Source organism: Podarcis tiliguerta (assembly GCF_965153285.1).
Source record: "Podarcis tiliguerta genome assembly, chromosome: 18".
NCBI lineage: Eukaryota > Metazoa > Chordata > Lepidosauria > Squamata > Lacertidae > Podarcis > Podarcis tiliguerta.
The window spans coordinates 10,496,948-10,519,547 of NC_139551.1; the positions used below are offsets into that span (position 1 = coordinate 10,496,948).

At 51.2% G+C, this 22,600-nt stretch overlaps 1 protein-coding gene across 1 annotated transcript in view; it reads right to left on the reverse strand.

The window, feature by feature from the left end:
- Positions 1 to 22,600, reverse strand: part of ADAMTS10 (ADAM metallopeptidase with thrombospondin type 1 motif 10) — a 47,626-nt gene that overhangs the window by 22,997 nt on the left and 2,029 nt on the right. Inside the window, exons 2-9 of the mRNA XM_083421413.1 lie at positions 18,091 to 18,413; positions 15,081 to 15,448; positions 10,255 to 10,414; positions 5,469 to 5,686; positions 3,405 to 3,488; positions 2,125 to 2,270; positions 690 to 733; positions 164 to 269 (exon numbers count right to left, since the gene is read on the reverse strand). Of these exons, the coding sequence (XP_083277539.1) occupies positions 164 to 269; positions 690 to 733; positions 2,125 to 2,270; positions 3,405 to 3,488; positions 5,469 to 5,686; positions 10,255 to 10,414; positions 15,081 to 15,448; positions 18,091 to 18,178 (1,214 nt within the window). The 5' untranslated portion in view covers positions 18,179 to 18,413. The remainder of the gene's footprint in view (positions 1 to 163; positions 270 to 689; positions 734 to 2,124; positions 2,271 to 3,404; positions 3,489 to 5,468; positions 5,687 to 10,254; positions 10,415 to 15,080; positions 15,449 to 18,090; positions 18,414 to 22,600) is intronic.

Below are 22,600 nucleotides of genomic sequence, written 5' to 3' on the forward strand. Positions count from 1 at the left end.
ACATCTTTGGTACCCCTGCACCCAACCCCTCCCACAAGCCCTCTTTCGGGCCTGTGGTTCAGAACACTGCAACATAGCAGAAGTGGCCCTGAAAAACATTAACCAGACACAAGACCAAACAATTTCCACATCAACCCCACAACCAGATCTGAACTCTGCTCACGTGTGGCCGATCTCGTGGGCGATAGTGAAAGCTGTCGCCAGGCCGAGGTCTTCGTTGATGGAGCAACTCCGTTCCCGCTCACACATCCCACCCACGGGCGCCAGTCCTGGGAGAAGCAGAGCATTGTCACAGGGGAGATGTTATGTCAAAGCAGATTCAGCCACGAGATCCAAAATCCTGATCTGCACATCAGTGGCGTAGCGTGGGTTGTCAGCACCTGGGGCAAGGCAAGTAATTTGTGCCCCCTAACCCGTGGATTTGCACCCCCTAACCCTAACTGCCAGATGTTGCGCCCGGTGCGGCCGGGCCCCCCTACACCCCCCAAGCTACGCCACTGCTGCACATTGCTCTGGAAGGGTAGTTTGTAGCAAAGTCGACCCTCTCCCCAACTGGAATCTGTCCTAGGTTGCATCACAAACTGATATTGAAATGATGCCTCCCACTCTGCTCTAAAGCGGGGGGGTGGGGTGGGGGGGTAGAAACTGAGCGTTTGAAATGCATTTAGTGGGAAAGGCTTCCTACCTACCTAGAGTCCCGCACGGTTTATTTTTGTAGATGCAGATATCGTATCTAAAAAGCAGGTGCGAGAAGAAGGGAGATGCAATTAAGGCACATTCCATCCTGCCAATTGAGCACAGCAAATAAACGAGGTGGGGATCGTCCACCTGGGAAGGGAGCCCACCCAGGAGAAGGAAAACTCTGACCCTAAACCTCCGCTGTCTTGTGGCCGGGACATCTTTGGGAGACGAAAAGACTCAGGGGTAGACCCTCCACAAAAACGGACCGGAGTCCCTAAGGCAGTTGGATGGTGCCTTGTACGCCTGTTTCTGGCAACTCCTGCAGCCAAGCTGGTGCCAAACGTCTTGTTCTGCTTTCCTTTGGGCCACACCAGTGAGGCCACAATGGGGCTCTTGTCATCTGGGCAGCCCAGGACCTCCAGACACACTGCCCAGGCTTGCGCTCCAGGGAGGTCACTTGGGTGCTGTTAGTGCAGCAGTTTGACTTCACCCTCGGAGGCACACTCCATTGTCTCTCATGACAGACAGATGCCAACAACAACAGCTATTATGGAAATTCCAGTTCTGATGTTTTATAGCTCTTATTTTGGAAAAAAAGTGATGTTTGCTGCTCTTATTCTTTAAAATGGAATAAAAATTATTTAATTATGTTAAACAAACAAACACGAAGACAGAGAAACTTCTGGGTTGCGAGAGAATCTCAGCTTGCAAGGGGTTCAAACATGGACATAGCCATGGGTGTGCAGGGGGGGCAGCTGCCCCCCCAAACAAGTAAATAAATAGAAATACAGTGGTGCCCCGCAAGACGAATGCCTCGCAAGACAGAAAACCCGCTAGACGAAAGGACGAATTTCTCTATGGGATTGCTTCGCAAGACGAAAATGTCTTGCGATTCTTGCAATTTTTTTCCGCTCCCCACCCCCTTTTTCTAAGGCACTAAGCTGCTAATAGCCTTTTAGCAGCTAATCCGATAATCCCTTAAGCCTTTAATAGCCGCTAATAGCCGCTAAACCGCTAATAGTGCTAATCTGCTAATGGGCTTGCTTCGCAAGACGAAAAAACCTCAAGACGAAGAGACTCGTGGAACAGATTCTTTTCGTCTTGCGAGGCACCACTGTACCTGACTAACTGACCTTTGCTGAAAACTTGGTTCTGCCCCCCCCCCCATAATGCCTGCTCCCCGTAAAATAATTCCAACGTGGCCCACAAGACCATCTCCCCCTAACCCCGCCCACCTGTCCATCAGCTGACAGCCCTGGGTGACATCAACTGATGGGCAGCATTCAATCCTGGTGGAGTCCGCCCTCTCAACAGTGGGCGAGTGGAGGGTTTGATGTCCAGGGGGCAGTCTGAGGTTGGTGTGCCAGTAGCACCCCCCCCCCCCGCACAATCAGGATGAAACAAGCCAACTGCTCTTTTACCACCAACGTGGTTCCGGTATACCTGGTGATCAAAACGGCGGTGTCGTGATTGGCGATGCCGTTGTCCGGGATGGCATTCCCGTTCCCATTGCGATTCACAATGGATTTCTGCCACTTGCAGAAGCTGTCGAGAGACTTTCCGGCATGGTGGTTGATCTCCAGGGTGGGCTGGAGGAAGAGGGAGAATCGAAAAGGTTTCAGAGAGTGTAAACGTATCAAATTCTCCCACTCCTCCTGAGACCTCCTGGACGGTATCGTTGGGGCACGTGAGGAAGGACATTTTCTGTGGCTGCACCAAGACCAGGGAGACAAAGCCCCGTGGCACATGGGGTTTCAGGCACTTAAAGGTAAAGGTACCCCTGCCCGTACGGGCCAGTCTTGCCAGACTCTAGGGTTGTGCGCCCATCTCACTCAAAGAGGCCAAGGGCCAGCGCTGTCCGAAGACACTTCCGGGTCATGTGGCCAGCATGACATCGCTGCTCTGGCGAGCCAGAGCCGCACACGGAAACGCCGTTTACCTTCCCGCTAGTAAGCGGTCCCTATTTATCTACTTGCACCCAGGGGTGCTTTCGAACTGCTAGGTTGGCAGGCGCTGGGACCGAACAGCACTTACCCAGCGTCTATTTCCTTTGGAGGGTTGAGACATGGCAGAGACCGTCACAGCTTTAAGAAATATGGTTTACTCGCCTGTTTACACCTTCAGTCTGTGTGGCAGGAGTCCAGAACTTACAGCATGGTCATTTCAAGAGGGGCTTGTCCCCCACAGCAGTGCAGTCCAAGATATCTCCCCCAGCCAGCCTTCCTGCCCAATATGAATCCCAGCCTTTCTTCTCCCCCCTTCTTCTTCCCAGCACATCTTGCTAAAAAAAACCACCCCACTTTTCCTGTCATGTCAAGCACACACTGCATCACCTTTGTAACACCTGTCTCCGCAGGCCAAAGAATTCCTCTATCCACACCTTTCGTTATGTTAACAGATTTGCTCTTGCTAGGCCAGCCAGGCTGGTTTGCAGAAGCCAGCTCAGAGATTCCCTACCTGGCACAGCTCCATACCCCAATTAATCAAAATCCTACCATCTATTAATTTCTAGGGTTTAGGGGGGGTCCCCCCAAAACCTATAGCACATCTCTTATCACCTCCTCTGCAAATATGCTCCTCTTCCCCCACTTTATTGCCAGGGAGAGGACGCAGCAACCACCGCCATTTTCTGTTCCCACTTTTTGCCACCATCCTTGTCTGGGGAAGCTTCTCAGTGATACCAGCCCCGGTCCCTCTTTCTTTCTCTTGGGGCACCCCCTCACCTGGTCCTCTGTCAGTAGGATGAGCCGGGTCACCAGTATGTTGACAATATTGCCCAGACTTGAGTCTTGGAAAAGTTTAGCAACCTGACCTCCAGGAAACAAGGAAAGACCAGTGTTAAAAAACAAGACAGTTGGGGGAGGCTGAACGATGATGGGCTTTTGTATCTTTCTCAATAGGACAGAGGAAGCTGCCTTAAACCAAGACAGACCATCGGTCAGTGTAGCTCAGTAAAGTCAGCACTGACTGACAACAACTCTCCAGGGTTTCTATCTATCTGGAGATGCCAGGGATTAAACCTTTCACACGCAATGCAGATACTCTATAGTGAGCTAAAATATTTCTTAAAAATAAAGCAAGGTCCTAGTGCTCAATATTTATTAATATATTTGCATTTGTTTTTGCACATGAAGTTGCAAACCGTACAACTGTCCCTATTTTCCAGCATCATTTCCGCATTTACAGAAGCCGTCCTGGTTTCCAAGTATCTCAGAATGTCCTGCTTTTCCTTAGGACATCCCTATTTTAATCGGAGAAATGTTGGAGGGTATGCAATTGCTTTTTACAACTGTAATTGGTTTAATTGAAAGCATGCCCTATTTTGTGTATAGTTTATATATATACGGTATATACATATAGCTATACTATATATATGTGTGTGTGTATATAGATAGATAGATAGATAGATAGATATGTATGTGTGTGTGTGTGTGTGTATAACTTAAAAGATGCTTCATAGGAAGCAATTAAATTAATGAGATATATTACACACAAATATACACACAGGGCTGCTTCCCCTACTTCTGTTAATCACCAACCCCAGCTACCCCCACCAACCCCATGCTAACCCCAGCACCCCTCTTGTCAACCCTCTTTACATCTCACCCAAACCCCAGCCTCTCACAACTCCTTCAAGCCCCACACCCCTGCTTTATTCAAACCTCTGCTTTCATTTATAGCCACCATTTTGCTCTCCTCCCTCGCCCTGAATTCATGCGAATCCAGGCTTGTGTTGAGGCAATTTGTAGCTGCGTGACGACAGCCTTACGTTCCTATGTATATAGGAAGATCCATTTCCCAAATGAAAACAAACTGCTAAACAAAGGCAGACCTTTGGTAAATTGGAGTCAGCCTCCAATTAATCGGAGTTACCGTATTTTTCGCTCTATAGGACACACTTTTCCCCCTCCAAAAATGAAGGGGAAATGTGTGTGCATCCTATGGAGTGAATGCAGGCTTTCATTCGCACCGACCCCTCTCACTCTCCAGGCTTCAGGCAGCTATCCGCAAGCCTTCGGAGCACTCCAAAGGCTTGCGGATAGCAGCCTGAAGCCTGAAGCCCGGGGAGCGCAGCGCCAATTCCCGCTGCGCTCCCTGGGCTTCAGGCACCTATCCGCAAGCCTTCTGAGCACGGCGGGAGTTCCCGCCAGGCTCCGAAGGCTTGCGGATAGCAGCCTGAAGCCTGAAGCCCAGGGAGCGCAGCGGCAACTCCCGTTGCGCTCCCTTTGCGCTCCCCAGGCTTCTTGCAGCTATCCGCAAGCTCTGGGAGCGGCAGCGAGGTTGTGCGCAATCTTGCCGCCGCTCCCGGGCCTGTTCTGGGGGCTGGGGTCGGGGGAAGCTTGGGCTTCCCCTGCCCCAGCCCTGCGGCTAAAAACGAAGCCAAGACAGCAAGCGGCATCCATCCCGCTCGGTGTCTTGGCTTCTGCCAAAGCCGTGCGCAGCCTCTCCTGGCTGGAGAGGTTGTGTGCGGCTAAAGAGGAAGCCAAGACAGCCAGCGGGATGGATCCCACTTGCTGTCTTGGCTTCTTTGCTCTTTGGGGCTGGGGGGGGGGGGAATTAATTTCCCGCCTTTATTTCCCCCCCTAAAAACTAGGTGTGCCCTATGGTCCGGTGCGCCTTATGGAGCGAAAAATACGGTAATAATTATCCAAACTGGAGTTAGTTTATATGTGTATATGGACTTCAGGAAGCACTAAGGTTTGCCTGGACTGCCTTGCACATCCCACCGCTGGCCCAGAGTTCCCAGAATGGGAACCAGTGGCTGGGTGCTTGGTTATAACACTTACAATATTCATGATGGCCAGGATGTACTGCTCGATGTCCCGCCGGCCGTGGTAGCCCACCATCATTTTGTCGGCCACCACGAGGGTCTCCACGTAGCGCTCCGTGCTGACCGACCTCTTCAGCGGAAGCTGCCCCCGTTGGGTGACGTTGCTCAGCGTCTTCGCTGGGGAGGGCTTCAAGGCCCGCAGCCACCATGGGCGGCCCTTCCACGGCTTCTCGTCTGGAGGGGAAACGGCTGTGAGGCAGGCTTTCCTTCTCCTCTGTTCCCCCACAGCGCTATTTTGTGCAAACCACCAGCAATCCCGGAAACCTGCTAGGCCCGACAAATCCAGATGCTGGCTAGGTCTGGCTAGTCTCTAAAACATGCTAGGCCTGGTCAATCCCTGAGGCTTAGTAGGCCAGGTCAACCCTCGAGCCAGCTAATCTTGAAGATGGACGACTAGGCCCTATCAGACTCTAAGGCCTACTAGGCCCGGCCAGCCCATGGCTTGGCCACCCCCCCAGGCCTGGTCAGTCTCTGAATCATACTAGGCTTGGTCAATCCCTGAGGCCTTCTAGGCCCAGAAAATCCCTGAGGCCTACTAGGCCTAGTCACTTTCTGAGGCCTAGTAGTCAATCCCCAAGGCCTTCTAAGCCTGGAAAACCCTCAAGACCAATCCTCAAGACTACTTTAGGAAAAATCCCTGAAGCCTACTGGGCCCAGCCAATCCTTGGCCAATTCCTGGGGCCTACTAGGCCCAGCCAAAGCCCAAGGCCTAGTAGGCCTGGAAAATCCCTTAGGCCTACTAGGCCCGGCCAATCCTCAAGGCCAACTAGGTCTGAAAAATTCCTGAAGCCTACTGGGCCCAGCCAATCCTTGGCCAATTCCTGGGGCCTACCAGGCCCAGCCAATCCCCAAAGCCCAGTAGGCCTGGAAAGTCCCTGAGGCCTACTGGGCTCAGTCATTTCCTGAGGCCTGCTAGGCTCCAGTCAATCCTCAAGGCCTTCTAAGCCCGGAAAATCCCTGAGGCCTACTGGGCCCAGTCAATCCTCAAGGCCAACTAGGCCTGAAAAATCCCTGAAGTCTACTGGGCCCAGCCAATCCTTGGCCAATTCCTGGGGCCTACCAGCCCCAGTCAATCTCCAAGGCCTAGTAGCCCTGGAAAATCCCTGAGGCCTACTAGGCTCAGTCACTTCCTGAGGCCTGTTAGGCCCAGTCAATCCTCAAGGCCTTCTAAGCCTGGAAAATCCTTGAGGCCTACTAGGCCCAGCCAATCCTCAAGACCAACTAGGCCTGAAAAATCCCTGAAGCCTACTGGGCACAGCCAATCCCTGGCCAATTCCTGGGGCCTACTAGGCCCAGCCAATCCCCAAGGCCCAGTAGGCCTGGAAAGTCCCTGAGGCCTACTGGGCTCAGTCATTTCCTGAGGCCTGCTAGGCTCCAGTCAATCCTCAAGGCCTTCTAAGCCTGGAAAATCCCTGAGGCCTACTGGGCCCAGTCAATCCTCAAGGCCAACTAGGCCTGGAAAATCCTTGAGGCCTACTGGGCCCAGCCAATCCTTGGGGCCTACTAGGCCCAGCCAATCCCCAAGACCAACTAGGCTTGGAAAATCCCTGAGGCCTACTAGGCCCAGCCAATCCCCAAGGCCCAGTAGGCCTGGAAAATCCCTGAGGCCTACTAGGCTCAGTCACTTCCTGAGGCCTGTTAGGCCCAGTCAATCTTCAAGGCCTTCTAAGCCTGGAAAATCCTTGAGGCCTACTAGGCCCAGCCAATCCTCAAGACCAACTAGGCCTGAAAAATCCCTGAGGACTCCTGGGCCCAGCCAATCCCCAAGGCCCAGTAGGCCTGGAAAATCCCTGAGGCCTACTAGGCTCCCCCAATCCTCAGGATCTACTAAGCAGGAAGTTAAACGGCGTTTCTGTGTGCTCTGGCTTCCATCACGGTGTTTTGTTGCACCAGAAGCAGTTTAGCCATGCTGGCCACATGACCTGAAAAGCTGTTTGTGGACAAATGCTGGCTTCCCTCGGCCTGAAAGCGAGATGAATGCCACAACCCCAGAGTCGCCTTTGACGGGACTTAACCATCCAGGGGTCCTTTACTTTTCCTTTACTAGGCCTGGAAAATCCCCGAGGCCTACTAGGCCAGCCAGTCCTCAAGGCCTCCTAAGCCTGGACATCCTCTTAAGACCACCTAGGCCTGGACAATCACCCATTTTAAGGGCTATGTTATGTACTGAGTTGAATAGGATCCAAAATGCAGGAGTCTGATTGGTCCTAGAACAATAGGATCCAGAATGCAGCAGTCTGATTGGTCCTAGAGTAATAGGATCCACAATGCAGCAGTCTGATTGGTCCTAGAATAATAGGATCCAGAATGCAGTAGTCTGATTGGTCCTAAAATAATAGGCTCCAGAATGCAGCAGTCTGATTGGTCCTAGAACAATAGGATCCAGAATGCAGTAGTCTGATTGGTCCTAAAATAATAGGCTCCAGAATGCAGCAGTCTGATTGGTCCTAGAACAATAGGATCCAGAATGCAGTAGTCTGATTGGTCCAAGAACAATAGGATGCAGAATGCAGCAGTCTGATTGGTCCTAGAACAATAGGATTCAGAATGCAGCAGTCTGATTGGTCCTAAAACAATAGGCTCCAGAATGCAGCAGTCTGATTGGCCCTAGAACAATAGGATCCAGAATGCAGCAGTCTGATTGGTCCTAGAACAATAGGATTCAGAATGCAGCAGTCTGATTGGCCCTAGAACAATAGGATTCAGAATGCAGCAGTCTGATTGGTCCACAGGAGCCACCCAATCCAACTCCAGGTGGAAGTGAATCCGCAACCTGATTGGCCTACAGGAGAATCCCGGAATTAGCCAATCACGTGGGGCCCATTGTGTAAATAATGTATATAAAGCAGACATTCTGGGGGAACTTCCATTCCTCCTCACCACTATGAGCTGAATAAAGAGCATGAAATCCACTCTCGACTCTGAGTATATTTCAGGCCACTTCCAGATTTCATGAACAGTAACGGGAACAAAACCGGCCTGGATCAGGAGGCAGAGCAGCATTTGAAAGAGCCCTGAATGCAGAGCGCCAGTTGCTTGTTTTGGGGATTGTTATCTCTCCAAGAAACAAATTGGAAGCAGATTCGTTCCTGCCCAGAGAACGCAGGGAATGACCAGAGTGCTTGAAGAGGGCAGCAGAAGGCCGCTTGGCGACATTCAATGCAAAATGGCTTTGACAGTGTCCTCTTCTTTACTCCTTCTGGTATCTGGGAATCCGATCCTTTGGATTCCAGCTCCCAAGTTAGCGGGAGGCGTGTGTCTTCCCCACAAAGGCAAACCGGAATCCAAAACCACATCCTTGAACCAAGCGTCTGTTAGGTCAAAATGCATTCCTCACTGAGCCTCCCAGATGGCTTTCAAAATTACTACCGCCAAGCAGATTTCTGGCCTATTTCGGCTCAAGGGCCACATTCCCATCTGTGCAACCACTCAGGGGCCACACGCCAGCCACGGGCAGGACCAGAGGCAAAAGCGTGCAGAAAGTGGCGGACTGTCCCTTGGAGATTTATAAGCAGAGGTTGGGGGGCCATCTGCCAGGGAATCTTTAGCTGCGATTCCTGTATTGCAGGGGGTTAGACTGGATGACCCTCGGGGGTCCCTTCCAATTCTACAAATGGGTGCTTTAAAAAAAAATACGTTGATGGTTGTTCAGTTGTTATAAATCATATTTCGCAGTTGAAATCAGCTTACATCAATCAGTCAAGACTCCTAGCTATTCTCTTTTTTTGTGGCTGGATGCTTGGTGGAAAAAAAGCAGGATAGGAATACTTTAAATAAACACCCAAATACTTACATAAGGGTGTTCCACTTCCTGTTGCTTTGAAGCTGCAAAGCCCAACCCAATGCGTGTTTACTCAGAAATAAACCCCGCTACGTTCAGTTGGGGCTTACTCCCAGATAAATATGCAGAGCAGAGTGGGGGCCACATTTCATCCTTGGAAACCTTCCAGGGGCCAGGTGGGTCAAAAGGCAAGTTTCTACACTCAGAAATACCCATAGCTGTCAGCTTACAGATTTGAAAATAAGGAACCAGCAGCCTTGGAAATAAGGGATCAAGAGACAAAATAAGGGATTTTCCAAGCACAGGTATGTTCAGCTGCTGAGCCCCTCCAAGCCAAAGGCAGAAAGCCCAGCCAGCAGCCAAACGAAGCCTCAAGTGGTGGTTCCCACAGCGCAGCAACCCGGCAAAGGGGATGCAGCAAGGGAAACCACCGTCACCTCTCCGCTGGGAAGCGCTGAGCAAAGGCGAGTCCCCAGGCAACGCGGCCGATTTGATTGGCACAAGGCATGCAAGCTCCACCCCCCAGTCGTTCTTAGACTCCTTATTGGGTGAGCAACGCAGCCAAGCAACACAGTTGGAGCTTCCCTCCTCCCTGGCCAGCAGGGAGGGAGGGAGAGGAGCTGCTTCCTTTGAACCCCGGGAAATTTAAGGGACGTCATCAATAAGGGACAGCAGCGGGACACGGCGCTGGGATAAGGGACTGTCCCGCCAAATACGGGACGCTTGACAGCTATGGAAACACCCCTTCTCTTTACCCTCCATCCCAGCAAGAGAGGCAAGTAAGGACTGCATCCCAGCCATACGAACGCCATAGCTCAGCTGGGAGAGCACGAGACTCTCAGGGAGGTGGGTTCGAGCCCCATGTTGGGTGGAAGGTTCCTGCATCGCAAGGGGTTGGACTAGACGACCCTCGTGCCCCCTTCCAATGTCTGTAGTGTTTATCCACTGGCCCACGGCATACCTAGCACCCCACAGGCGGCGTCCATGTGTGGGTGCTGGAGAGACGACCTCTTGTAGACCACATGGGGACTCCCTTCGCTCTCGTGCCCCCCACTGATATTGGTGCCGGGGCTCAGGGGCTCAATGAAGTACTCCTCGCCGTCTGCGATGATCACACCATGCTGGAACGAGAAGCGGAGAGGAACAGGCAATGCGTTTATACGTGGGTCTGGCTCTGAAGACGGTTCAAAAACTTCAGCGGCCAGATCACTCACCAGAACAAGGCGGTTTGAGCACAGAACACCAATCCTGGCACAACCGCACTGACCGCCAATTAGTTTCCAGGCCCAATTCAAAGTGCTGGTGCCAACCTTACAAAACCTGGCACAGCTCAGGACCTCAATACCTTAAGGATAGCCTCTCCCTGTATGAACCAACCCCACGCTTCTCACCGGAGTCCCTTCTCTATGTCCCCCATGCCAATGGCAACAAGAGAACAGGGTCTTTTCTGTGGTGGCTCCCCGATTGTGGGATGCTCTTCCCAGAGAGGCTCGCCTGGCAGCATCACTACATGTGCCAGGCAAAAATATTCCTCTTTGCCCGGGCCGATGGCTATTAAATAATCTATGGCCTGTGAACGTGTGGCAGAGAAGACCGTTATGACGACTGCTTTCTTATTAGGCTGTCAGTATGCTTTTTATTTATATGCTTTTTGGGACGCGGGTGGCGCTGTGGGTAAAACCTCAGTGCCTAGGACTTGCCGATCGTATGGTCGGCGGTTCGAATCCCCGCGGTGGGGTGAGCTCCCGTCTTTCGGTCCCAGCTCCTGCCCACCTAGCATTTCGAAAGCACCCTTAAGTGCAAGTAGATAAATAGGTACCGCTTTATAGCGGGAAGGTAAACGGTGTTTCTGTGTGCTGCACTGGTGCTGGCTCGCCAGAGCAGCTTCGTCACGCTGGCCACGTGACCCGGAAGTGTCTCCGGACAGCGCTGGCTCCCGGCCTCTTAAGTGAGATGGGCGCACAACCCCAGATTCGGACACGACTGGCCCGTACGGGCAGGGGTACCTTTACCTTTACCTTTATGCTTTTTATTATGTTTGTATCACTGATGTTCTGAAATGTGTTTTTAACGTTGTACGCTGCCTTGGGATCTCCTGATAAAGAGTGGTATATAAATTGGAATTAATAATAATAATAATAATGGCTACTAGCCATTAACGGCTGTGGTTTGCAGGCAACAAATGTTTTTGAATACCAGTTGCTGGAAAACACAGGAAGGGAAAGAGCTTGTGATTGGGTCCTGCTTGCCCACAGGAAACCTGCACTGCAGCTTGTTGGACTAGAGGATCTCTGGGGGTCCCTTCCAACCTAGAATCATAGAATCATAGAGTTGGAAGAGACCACAAGGGCCATCGAGTCCAACCCCCTGCCAAGCAGGAAACACCATCAGAGCACTCCTGACATATGGTTGTCAAGCCTCTGCTTAAAGACCTCCAAAGAAGAAGATTCCACCACACTCCTTGGCAGCAAACTCCACTGTCGAACAGCTCTTACTGTCAGGAAGTTCTTCCTAATGTTGAGGTGGAATCTTCTTTCTTGTAGTTTCTTGTAGTTTGGATCCATTGCTCCGTGTCCGCTTCTCTGGAGCAGCAGAAAACAACCTTTCTCCCTCCTCTAGGTGACATCCTTTTATATATTTGAACATGGCTATCATATCACCCCTTAACCTCCTCTTCTCCAGGCTAAACATGCCCAGCTCCCTTAGCCGTTCCTCATAAGGCATCGTTTCCAGGCCTTTGACCATTTTGGTTGCCCTCCTCTGGACACGTTCCACTTTGTCAGTGTCCTTCTTGAACTGTGGTGCCCAGAACTGGACACAGTACTCCAGGTGAGGTCTGACCAGAGCAGAATACAGTGGCACTATTACTTCCCTTGATCTAGATGCTATACTCCTATTGATGCAGCCCAGAATTGCATTGGCTTTTTTAGCTGCCGCATCACTTCTATGATTCCATGATCTGGAGGGCCACTGCGAGAGCTGGATCCTAGGCTACATGGGCCGCTGTCCTGATCCAGCAGGCTGCTCTTACGTCCTTATGTTTTGCACCCCAGGGTGACCCTGCCCGCAATCCACGAGGCGACCCCCCCTCTCCTCCTTCCCGGCTGCTCTCTCTCCGGCTGACGCTCGAGTTTTCGGCCGGACTCCTTGCCAGCCTAGCCTCACACTACCCCGCTTGTCCTCGGAAGCGTGGCTTGCAGCCAACAGCAACAAAGCTTTCGTCCGGAAAGGAAACCCAAAGCAAGGCGATCAACACCGCCCCTTTCTAGGGCTGGGAAACCAGAAACTTTTCATTACACGCACACAGAAGGGATTCAACTCTGGTTCTTTGTGGAGGGGGCTTGGAGGGAGAGAGGAAAAGTTGGGGGACCCACAAACCAACTGATAACCGTGCTAGCAGATTTCCCAAATGCTTTAAAAGAGAGGGCAGGGGAAACTGTTATTTTTTTAAGAGTTAAAAGTGCCCTGGGAGGAGGGCTTCCCTTCCCATCTTATCCAGCGCTGCTCGACAATATTCCTTTTCATTCCGCTGCAGAGACGGGAGAGAAATTCGGCCTTTCACATCAGAAAGGTTGCAGTGCCTGGGGCTTTCGAGTTGAGGGAAATCGTGGGCATGCGATGAAGCTGAACGTTGGAAGATTCAAGACAGATAAAAGGGAATCCTTCTTTACGCAGTGGAGTTAAACTATGGAACTCCTTGCCACAGGAGGCTGTGATGGTCACCAACTTGGATGGAGTTAAAAGAGAATTAGACAGATTCATGGAGGAGAGGGCCATCAGCGGCTACTAGCCAAGGGTTGGCCACTGTGAGAAAGGGATGCTGTGCTAGATGATTCAGCAGGCTCTTCCCAGGTTCTTAAAATGGTGTCCGGTGGCATTTAGGTAAAGGGTAAAGGGACCCCTGACCATTAGGTCTAGTCGTGGCCGACTCTGGGGTTGTGGCGCTCATCTCGCTTTACTGGCCGAGGGAGCCGGCGTACAGCTTCCGGGTCAAGTGGCCAGCATGACTAAGCCGCTTCTGGCGAACCAGAGCAGCGCACGGAAATGCCGTTTACCTTCCCGCCGGAGCGGTACCTATTTATCTACTTGCACTTTGACGTTCTTTCGAACTGCTAGGTTGGCAGGAGCACGGACCGAGCAACGGAAGCTCACCCCGTCGCAGGGATTCAAACCGCCGACCTTCTGATTGGCAAGTCCTAGGCTCTGTGGTTTAACCCACAGTGCCACCCGCATTTAAACATTGACAAAAACCTGCACCTAGCTCTCAGGAACAATCCAGCCAAATCTGGTTGGTATCGTTGCAGTTTTGAAAGTTTTAGTCCACCATCTTGATTCAGAATGGCACCTGGCAGTATCCAAATACAGTCATACCTCGGGTTACAGACGCTTCAGGTTGCGTTTTTTCAGGTTACGGACCCGCTGAAACCCGGAAGTACCAGAATGGGTTACTTCCGGGTTTCGGGGGCTGCGCATGCGCAGAAGGGCTAAAACGCGTTTTGCGCATGCGCAGAAGTGCCGAATTGCAACCCATGTGTGCGCAGACGCACCGCTGCAGATTGCGAACGCTGCAGGTTGTGAACGTGCATCCCACACGTTCGCAACCCGAGCGTTCACTGTATAGATGAAAACCTGCACCTTGATCCCAGGTACCGTCTTGCAGACCTCCAAGTGTCCCAATTTCCCAGGGACAGTTCTAGATTTACAGAAGCCGTCCCGGTTTCTGATTTGATCCCGGAATGTCCCGCTTTCCCTTAGGACGTCCCCATTTTCGTCAGAGAAATGAGGGGGGGTATGCAGTGATGCAACCCCTGAGCCAAGGAGATCTAGTAACTAGACAACTTTTAGAAGATATCTTAAGGCAGCCCTGCATAGGGAAGTTGTTGTTCTTGTTCTTGTTGAATAGGATGTCCCTATTTTCCCCGGAGAAATGTTGGAGGCTGTGATCTTGCAAAATTTGGCAGCGAGGTCTTAAGAGGTGTCTGAAGGCATCGTGAACAGGCAAACAGCTTTCCAAAATCAGTGGGGAGAGTTCCTGCCGGACTGGATTTTAGCATGATCCAGCAGCCAGGATCATCTTAATTTCTTACTCCAGAATCCGTTCTGGGATCTTGCATGGTTAGGAAACTGTCTGGGGGTGCGTGTCGGGGGCGTTTACTGAGTTACCGCCATGTCCTCAGGCTGGGAGCCAAAGAGACAGTGACCACAGGAGGAGGCATTGCAGAATTTTCCTCCTTGAATTGTAAAGAGGGAAAGAATGAGTCTCGGGTTGAGAAACCAAGGAGGATCTTCCAAAATGAAGAGTGGAAGGAGTCGCCCATGGAAGGTCTGCAGAACCTTTTCCCCAAAGTGCAAACCTTTTCCACTTGGAAGGAATAGTGTAAATCTCTCTTGGGGAGTGATAATAATAATGATTTTATTTTTTATGTGCCACCCATCTGACTGGGTTTACCCAACCACAGTGGGCGGCTCCCAACAAAACATTAAAAACACAATAAAACATTAACCATTAAAAACTTCCCAATACAGAGCTGCCTTCAGATGTCTTCTAAAAGTTGTGTATGTGTTTTTTTCCCCTTCTCTGTGACATCTGACAGGAGGGTGTTCCTCAGGGAGGGTGCCACTGCTGAGAAGGCCCTCTGCCTGCTTCCCTGTGACTTCACTAGAATCTTACATTGTTTTTAGGGAGCAATGAGGACTAGAACGTTGCCCTGTTGTTGTTGGGTTTTTAAGGGGAGGGTCCCAGGCCTAGCACAGGCGAGGCTGAGCCGGGGGGGGGGGGCAGCTTACCAGCCCGTTGCAGTTGCTGATGGCGACTTTGGAGTTGAGGTACTCATCTTGCAGGTGGCCAGAGTAGTGGCAGTCCTCGTGGAACTCGTGCTTCCGGTCGACCCCGTCGTGCCGCCAGTACTCCACCCGGAACCGCTCCGCCAGCAGGTTCGTGTGCAGCGTCAGGTTGAGGAGGAACTGCGCCCGGTGGGCTGAGACCCTGTAGAAGACCTGCTGCTCCCGGGGGGGCTCGTGGGAGGGGGCCCCCGCCCCGCGACGGGCCCGCCGCTTTCGCGGGCTCTTCACGTCAAACGTCAGGAAGTCCCCATTCTGGTCCACCTGCACGGGGAAGGCAATCTCATAGTGGTCGAGGCTTGAGAGGAACTCCTCTGGAGGGGGGGGGGAGAGAGAAAAGAAATGCACGTGGGTGAATCGGGACCTGGGTTCAGTGCCCTGGCCATGCTCAGGGTTTTGCTCGGCGTGGCAATCCATGTTCATTACGCAAGAGAGAGCTGGGGTGCCCCTGGGGCATTCTAGATGCTGTTGGGGTCGAGTTCCACATCCCCTCTGACAGATGGTCACACTGGCTGCTGGGAGTCCAGCTGCTCCAGAAGCACTAAATGGACCACTGTTTTTGCCTAAGTAGAGGCATTCCCTGCTCTCGGATGTTAACACCCCTTCTACATAGAGGCATTCCTCCAACTACATCTGGACGGATACAGGCCTAGTGAGCAAAGCAAATCATCTCTGGCAGGTCTTGCCCCCACGAAGCAGCTGCCTTGGTCCCTTTCTTCCCAGCAATCGGAGGCTGTGCCTGCACAGAGGCAACCTCTCCTCTGCCCTCTTCACGCCTCTCCTGGTTCTAGGGGACAATAAAAGAAGGGAGCTTGTCACAGCAAGAGGGGGAGACACCCGTGACGCTTCACCATCTCTGCCTCTTGGCCTCCTTCCTCTCCTGCTGCAGCCTTTGATTCTGGACTGCTCTCTGGCACAGACTCTCCCTGCTCACTAAGCCCTGTTACCCCTTCAGCTTCCAACACCTCCACCTCCTCCCAGTCCTCCCTTTTCTCCTTCTGCCCACAGGCTCTGAGGCGTCTTCCCCTGAGGGTCCCCCAGCCTTATCCTCACACTGTTCCTCTGTGTCCATCTAGTACGTGGCATCCCAGAAGAGGCAGTCTCCCATCTCCCCCACCCAATTTGGCCTCTTCCTCGCCACTGGAAGGCTGTCCAGAAGTAAATGCAGCCCCCAGGTCAAGAAAGCTTCCTTTCCCCTGCCTTGAGGTCTAGTAAGTTAGTCGTTATATTACGGTCAATGACCAGTATCAAAACATAGAACACCAACTGCAAAATTAAAAAATGCATAACAAAGTAAAATAATGTAAAATCACATATACATGAAAATAATTTGGGGGGGGGGGACCTTTCTGACCTAGGAAGGTTCGTCGGACAATGTGTTATAATCCTGCGTAATAATAATAATACTTGACCTTTCTGGCTTCCAGAAAATATGGAAAATAATAAAATGTCAAACATTCTAAACTTCCCTATACAGGGCTGCCTTCAGGTGTCTTCTAAATGTTGTGTAGTTTTTCATCTCCTTGACATCTGCTAGGAGTTGCGTTCCACAGGGTGGGTGCCACCACCGAGAAGGCCCTCTGCCCAGTTCCCTGCAACCTCACTTCTCACAACGAGGGAACCGCCAGAAGACCCTCAGAGCTGAACCTCAGTGTCTGGGATGGACGATGGGGGTAGAGACGCTCCTTCAGGTATACTGGGCCTTTGAGGCTGTTTGGGGCTTTAAAGGTCAGCACCAAAACTTTGAATTGTGCTCGGAAATGTACTAATGATTGCATGTCGTACTTTAATTGCTACTGCCCAAAATTTGGCCACCTTGTGTGTCACACCAGGATTGTTATCTAGCAGCGACAGAGTGGCAGGAAACTGTTCAGTATACAATCATACCTCAGGTTACAGCCGCTTCAGGTTGCGGATTTTCGGATTGTGGAGTGCAGAAACCCGGAAGTACCGGAACGAGCTACTTCCAGGTTTCGGCAGTTGCGCATGCTCAGAAGCGCTAAATCACAACCTGCATGTGTGCAGGTGCAGGCTGCGAACGTTTCAGGTTGCACGGATCATGTTCACAATCCAAGCGTCCACTGTATTTCAGTACAGTGGTGTCCCGCAAGACGAATGCCTCGCAAGACGGAAAACCCGCTAGACGAAAGGGTTTTCTGTTTTGGAGGTGCTTCGCAGAACGAATTTCCTATGGGCTTGCTTCGCAAGACGGAAATGTCTTGAGATTCCTGGGGGTTTTTTTCCGCTCCCCACCCCCTTTTTCTAAGGCACTAAGCTGCTAATAGTCTTTTAGCAGCTAATCCGCTAATCCCTTAAGCCTTTAACAGCCGCTAATAGCCGCTAAACCGCTAATAGCGCTAATCCGCTAATCCGCTAATAGGGTTGCTTCGCAAGACGAAAAAACCGCTAGACGAAGAGACTCGCGGAATGGATTCTTTTCGTCTTGCGAGGCACCACTGTATATTTATGGAGTATTGGCAGAATAAGGTTAGAGTGTAAAGGTAAAGGGACCCCTGACCATTAGGTCTAGTCATGACCGACTCTGGGGTTGCGGCGCTCATCTCGCTTTATTGGCCGCGGGAGCTGGTGTACAGCTTCCGGGTCATGTGGCCAGCAGGACTAAGCCACTTCTGGCGAACCAGAGCAGCATACGGAAACGCCGTTTACCTTCCCGCCGGAGCGGTACCTATTCATCTACTTGCACTTTAATGTGCTTTCGAACTGCTAGGTTGGCAGGAGCTGGGACTGAGCAATGGGAGCTCACCCCATCGCAGGGATTCGAACCACCGACCTTCTGATCGGAAAGCCCTAGGCTCTGTGGTTTAACCCACAGTGCCACCCACATCCCAAGGGTAACTCCCTATAAAGTGTAACTCCCTATAAAACAAGCACTGAGGACTGGCAACTTGGGGCTCAACCTGCGCTCCCTTGCCCCGCCACCGCCCCCCCCCCGTACCTTGCGACTGGAAGGCGTAGCCTGGGAGGTTGCCCACGGACACGGCCGAGACGAGGGTCCAGGTTAGAAGCCTCCAGGCCGTCGCCATAGTGGGCTAGGATGCTCGCTGCGATGGGGGCTGCGTTGGACCAGGCCGAGGGGGTCTGCCCCAACATTGCTTTCGCTGAGCCGCCACGCTTGCTTAGACAGGGGTCCCCCGTTCTTGGGTGGCCATCCTCGGCCGCTGGGTGCTCTGCAGGAGGCGGCAAGGGCGGGGCGGGCGTCACGGCGGGGAGGGGCTGGTTCTCGGCGCTCAGCATGTGCCAGGAGTCTGCGGCATCGCTCTGTCGGAGAGGAGCATCACAGAATCACAGAACAGGAAAGTTGGAAGGGAAAACAAGGATCATCTAGTTCAAGCCACTCCAATGCAGGAAACTTTTGGGCTAGCCTGGGGCCCTGAGATGCATACCCTCCAACATTTCTCCGATGAAAGTAATAATAATAATAATAAGTTATTATTTGTACCCCGCCCATCTGGCTGGGTTTCCCCAGCCACTCTGGGCGGCTTCCAACAAAGATTAAAAACACATTAAAATGTCGCACGTTAAAAGCTTCCCTAAACAGGGCTGCCTTCAGATGTCTTCTAAATGCCAGGTACAGTGGTGCCTTGGGTTACATACGCTTCAGGTTACAGACTCCGCTAACCCAGAAATAGCACCTCGGGTTAAGAACTTTGCTTCAGGATGAGAACAGAAATCGCGCGGCAGCAGCGGGAGGCCCCATTAGCTAAAGTGGTGCTTCAGGTTAAGAACAGTTTCAGGTTAAGAACGGACCTCCGGAACAAATTAAGTTCTTAACCCGAGGTACCCCTGTAGTTGTTTCTCTCTTTGACATCTGGCGGAAGGGCGTTCTATAGAGCGGGTGCCACCACCGAGAAGACCCTCTGCCTGGTTCCCTGTAACTTGAGTTCTCGCTGTGATGGAACCGCCAGAAGGTCCTCGGTGCTGGACCTCAGCGTCTGGGTAGAACGATGGGGGTGGAGACGCTCCTTCAGGTATACTGGGCCTTTGAGGCCGTTTAGGGCTTTAAAGGTCAGCACCAACAGTTTGAATTGTGCTTGGAAATGTACTGGGAGCTAATGTAGGTCTTTCGAGTCCGGTGTTATGTGGTCTCAGTGGCTGCCCCCAGTCATCAGTCTAGCTGCTGCATTCTGGATTAATTGCAGTTTCCGGGTCACCCAAGGTAGCCCCACGGAGAGCGCATTGCAGTAGTCCAAGCGGGAGATAACCAGAGCATGTCCTATTCAATAACAACAGCAGCAGCAATTGTTGTTTTATTGTTTATACCCCACCATTCTTGCTAGGTAGCCCCAGCCACTCTGGGCGGCTTCCAACATATGTGAAAACATAATAAAACATTGAACGCCAACAATTTCCCTATCCAGGGCTGCCTTCAGATCAGTGGCGTAGCGTGGGGGGGTGCAGGGGGGGCCGGCCGCACCGGGCGCAACATCTGGGGGTTAGGATTAGGGGGCGCAAATCCACGGGTTAGGGGGCGCAAATCCACAGGTTAGGGAGCACAAATTACTTGCCTTGCCCCGGGTGCTGACAACCCACGCTACGCCACTGCTTCAGATGTCTTCTAACGGTTGTCTAGTTGCCTCTGCCATGGAGTCAGAGCTATTGTGGCTCATATAGAGGAGATTTTGTGGCTCAAGAGAGAGAAAGATAGTGGGGGAAGAAAAAAAGGACAGAAACTGCGAGGTGCTTGTGGCACAAAAACAGTGGGGAGAGAGGCAAGGGAGAAGGACACAGAGAGGATTAGTTTACATCTTAATTCTTCACCCCCCTAAAAATCCAGATTGTTGTTGAAGGGAAGGAGAGAGCGAGAGCGTCTGTTCCCAATTTTGCCACTGGGTCTGCAGACAGCTCGGCCGCGCTGGCTTTGGATCCAGCTGCAGAGGAGGGTAATGGGAAGCAGATGGGCTGGGGGGGTCCCTCTCCGCCTGCGAAGAAGCGAGGAAGGATTTTTGCAAGGAAGGCAACGGGACCCGTGGACCTTGAGCTCTTGTTTTGAAGACCAGGAGCTCGGAAATGTGGTTATTTCATCATCGGGTGATTGTAGGTCCATCCCAAGTTGACGGCTTTAAATTCAGTGGGTCTACTCTGAGTAGGACTCGGCTGGGGGATTTTGGCATAGCAGGCTCTCGTCTGTTTCAGGGTCTCTCTATCCCCCATCTTAAAAACCGACTCTCCGCAACTGGGAGCCAGTAGTGGCATAATGGTTAAGGTGTTGTACTAGGACCTGTGTGTCCTGGGTTCAAATCCCACCCCCCCCCACTTGGCCACAAAGCTCACCAGATGCCCTTTGGGGGGCCAGTCTCCCTCTCTCTCAGCCTATCCTCCCCCAGGGCCAGGGCCTTCTCAGTGATGGCTCCGACCTGGTGGAATGCTCTGTCCCATGAGACCAGGGCCCTGCAGGATTTAACCTCCTTCCGTCAGGCCTGTAAGACAGAGCTATTCCACTTGGCCTTTAATTTGAATTCAGCCTGATTTCCTTTCTCTACCTTACCCCTCTCCTTTTATGAAAATCACCCGCTCTTAGACCCCACAGCTAATTCTCCCCTGGCCTCCTCGCTGGCCCAAGTAGGACCAATTCAGCCAGCTAGCCCTGGGGATTATCTAATGCTTATTCCCCTAAACTGATTTTTGAATTTTACTGTTATTCATGTTTTTATACTGTATTTTATGCTGCTTTTATAAGTGTGTGTTTTAAATTTGTTTTTAGCTACCCTGAGCCCGGTTTTGAACCAGGAAGAGCGGGGTATAAATACATATTATTATTATTATTATTATTATTATTATTATTATTATTATTTTTTATCCTACCTTGCAGGGTTGATGTTGGGGGGTTAAGTGAGGAGGGCGAGTACTGTGTATGCCACCCCGAGCTCTGCAGAGAAAAGGTGGGATCTAAACGCAATAAATAGATAGTTTTCAAGAGCAACAACCACAAAAGTCTCAAGGAAATTGATCAGAGAGGTAAAGGCATGAGAGTGAAATAAAACCACAGCATCATAGAACTGTAGAGTTGGAAGGGTGCCCCCAGAGGTCATCCAGTCCAACCCCCTGCAATGCAGCTGAAGCATCCATGACAGATGGCCACCCAACTTCTGCTCAAAAGCTTCCAAGGAAGGAGAGTCCACAACCTCTGTTCCGTTGTCAAGAAGCTCTTACTGCCAGAAAGGTTTTTTCTGATGTTTAGTCGGAATCTCCTTTCTTGTAACTTGAAGCCACGGGTTCGAGTCCTACCCTCCAGAGCATGAGAAAACAAGCTGGCTCCATCTTCCATGTGACAGCCCTTGAGATATTTCAGGATGGCATTGTATCTCCTCTTTTCCAGGCTAAACATACCCAGCTCCTTCAACCGTTCCTCATCAGGCTTGGCTTCCAGAATGTAGCAAAACCTACATACTGCTTGATTGTGGTAAAACCTCTGAGCACAGACATAATTTTATTTGTATGCTGCCTCTGAGTAGGACAGCTCTATGATTTGAAGACGAGTGAGGAGTCAAGGGTGTCCCACAAGCATGTGAAGAGTGCAAGGACAGACCAATCTATCCATTTTGGTTCTTCTCAGCTCCTCGTCCTTCCATTCTTAAAGTTCAAATTCTGCATGCTGACACATCAGTTGGTGCCTTGTTTTTTTGAAAGTCCTCACGAAAGTTCACTCGCTCTTTCCTGCAAATTTCTGCAGGCTTGACTAATGGACCAATTTTGGTTTTGCAAAGCAATTTTTTCCAAAAGAGCACCTTATTTTCTCTTCCATCACCCAGGACAGCCATTTTTGCACGTCACCTGGCCAGAGAACCATTTTACAGAACTGGGAAAAGTGCACATTTCAACGAACAGCTCCTTTGGTTTTGTTTGTGTGCTATTTCAGAAATTGCAGTTCGCCTCAGTGCAAACTGAATAGATTTTTTCTCCTCTCCCCATTCCTAGATATCCCTTTCAGAGAAGGTCGCTACCTGATCAGAAATTCAACTGCCATGTCCTTGAGTGCCTTCGTGCCAAAAAGGGCACCATGGGATGAACTGTATACTCGTCAGGCAGTTATTAAAGGCTCAGAATATAAAAAGAGTCCATGGCCCTTAGCTTTGAAACTTCTGAAATGGAGGTAAAAAGAGAACGCTCACCTCCAGCCTCCTCCTAACCCCGGCTCTCATTTTTAATTATTATTAAGCCCAATTATTTACACTCTCAACCCACCAGACGTCACTGAGCGAATAGCTTGGCTTTTCAACTTAGCTAAAGTTTGCTCGGATGACTAAAACAACAGCTTGCAAGGGATTAATTGAATTGAGCCTGCGGTGCGGTGGAGTGTGGATTTTAAAAAAAAATAAAATTGGACGGAAGGGAATGCTTTTAAGGATCCAATCAGAGCATATGACCCAGAGCTCCGAGCCAGATACCCAGCTTGAAGAAGAAGGAAAAAAACCACACTGCTGTTGACTTATTTTTCGTGGGCACCC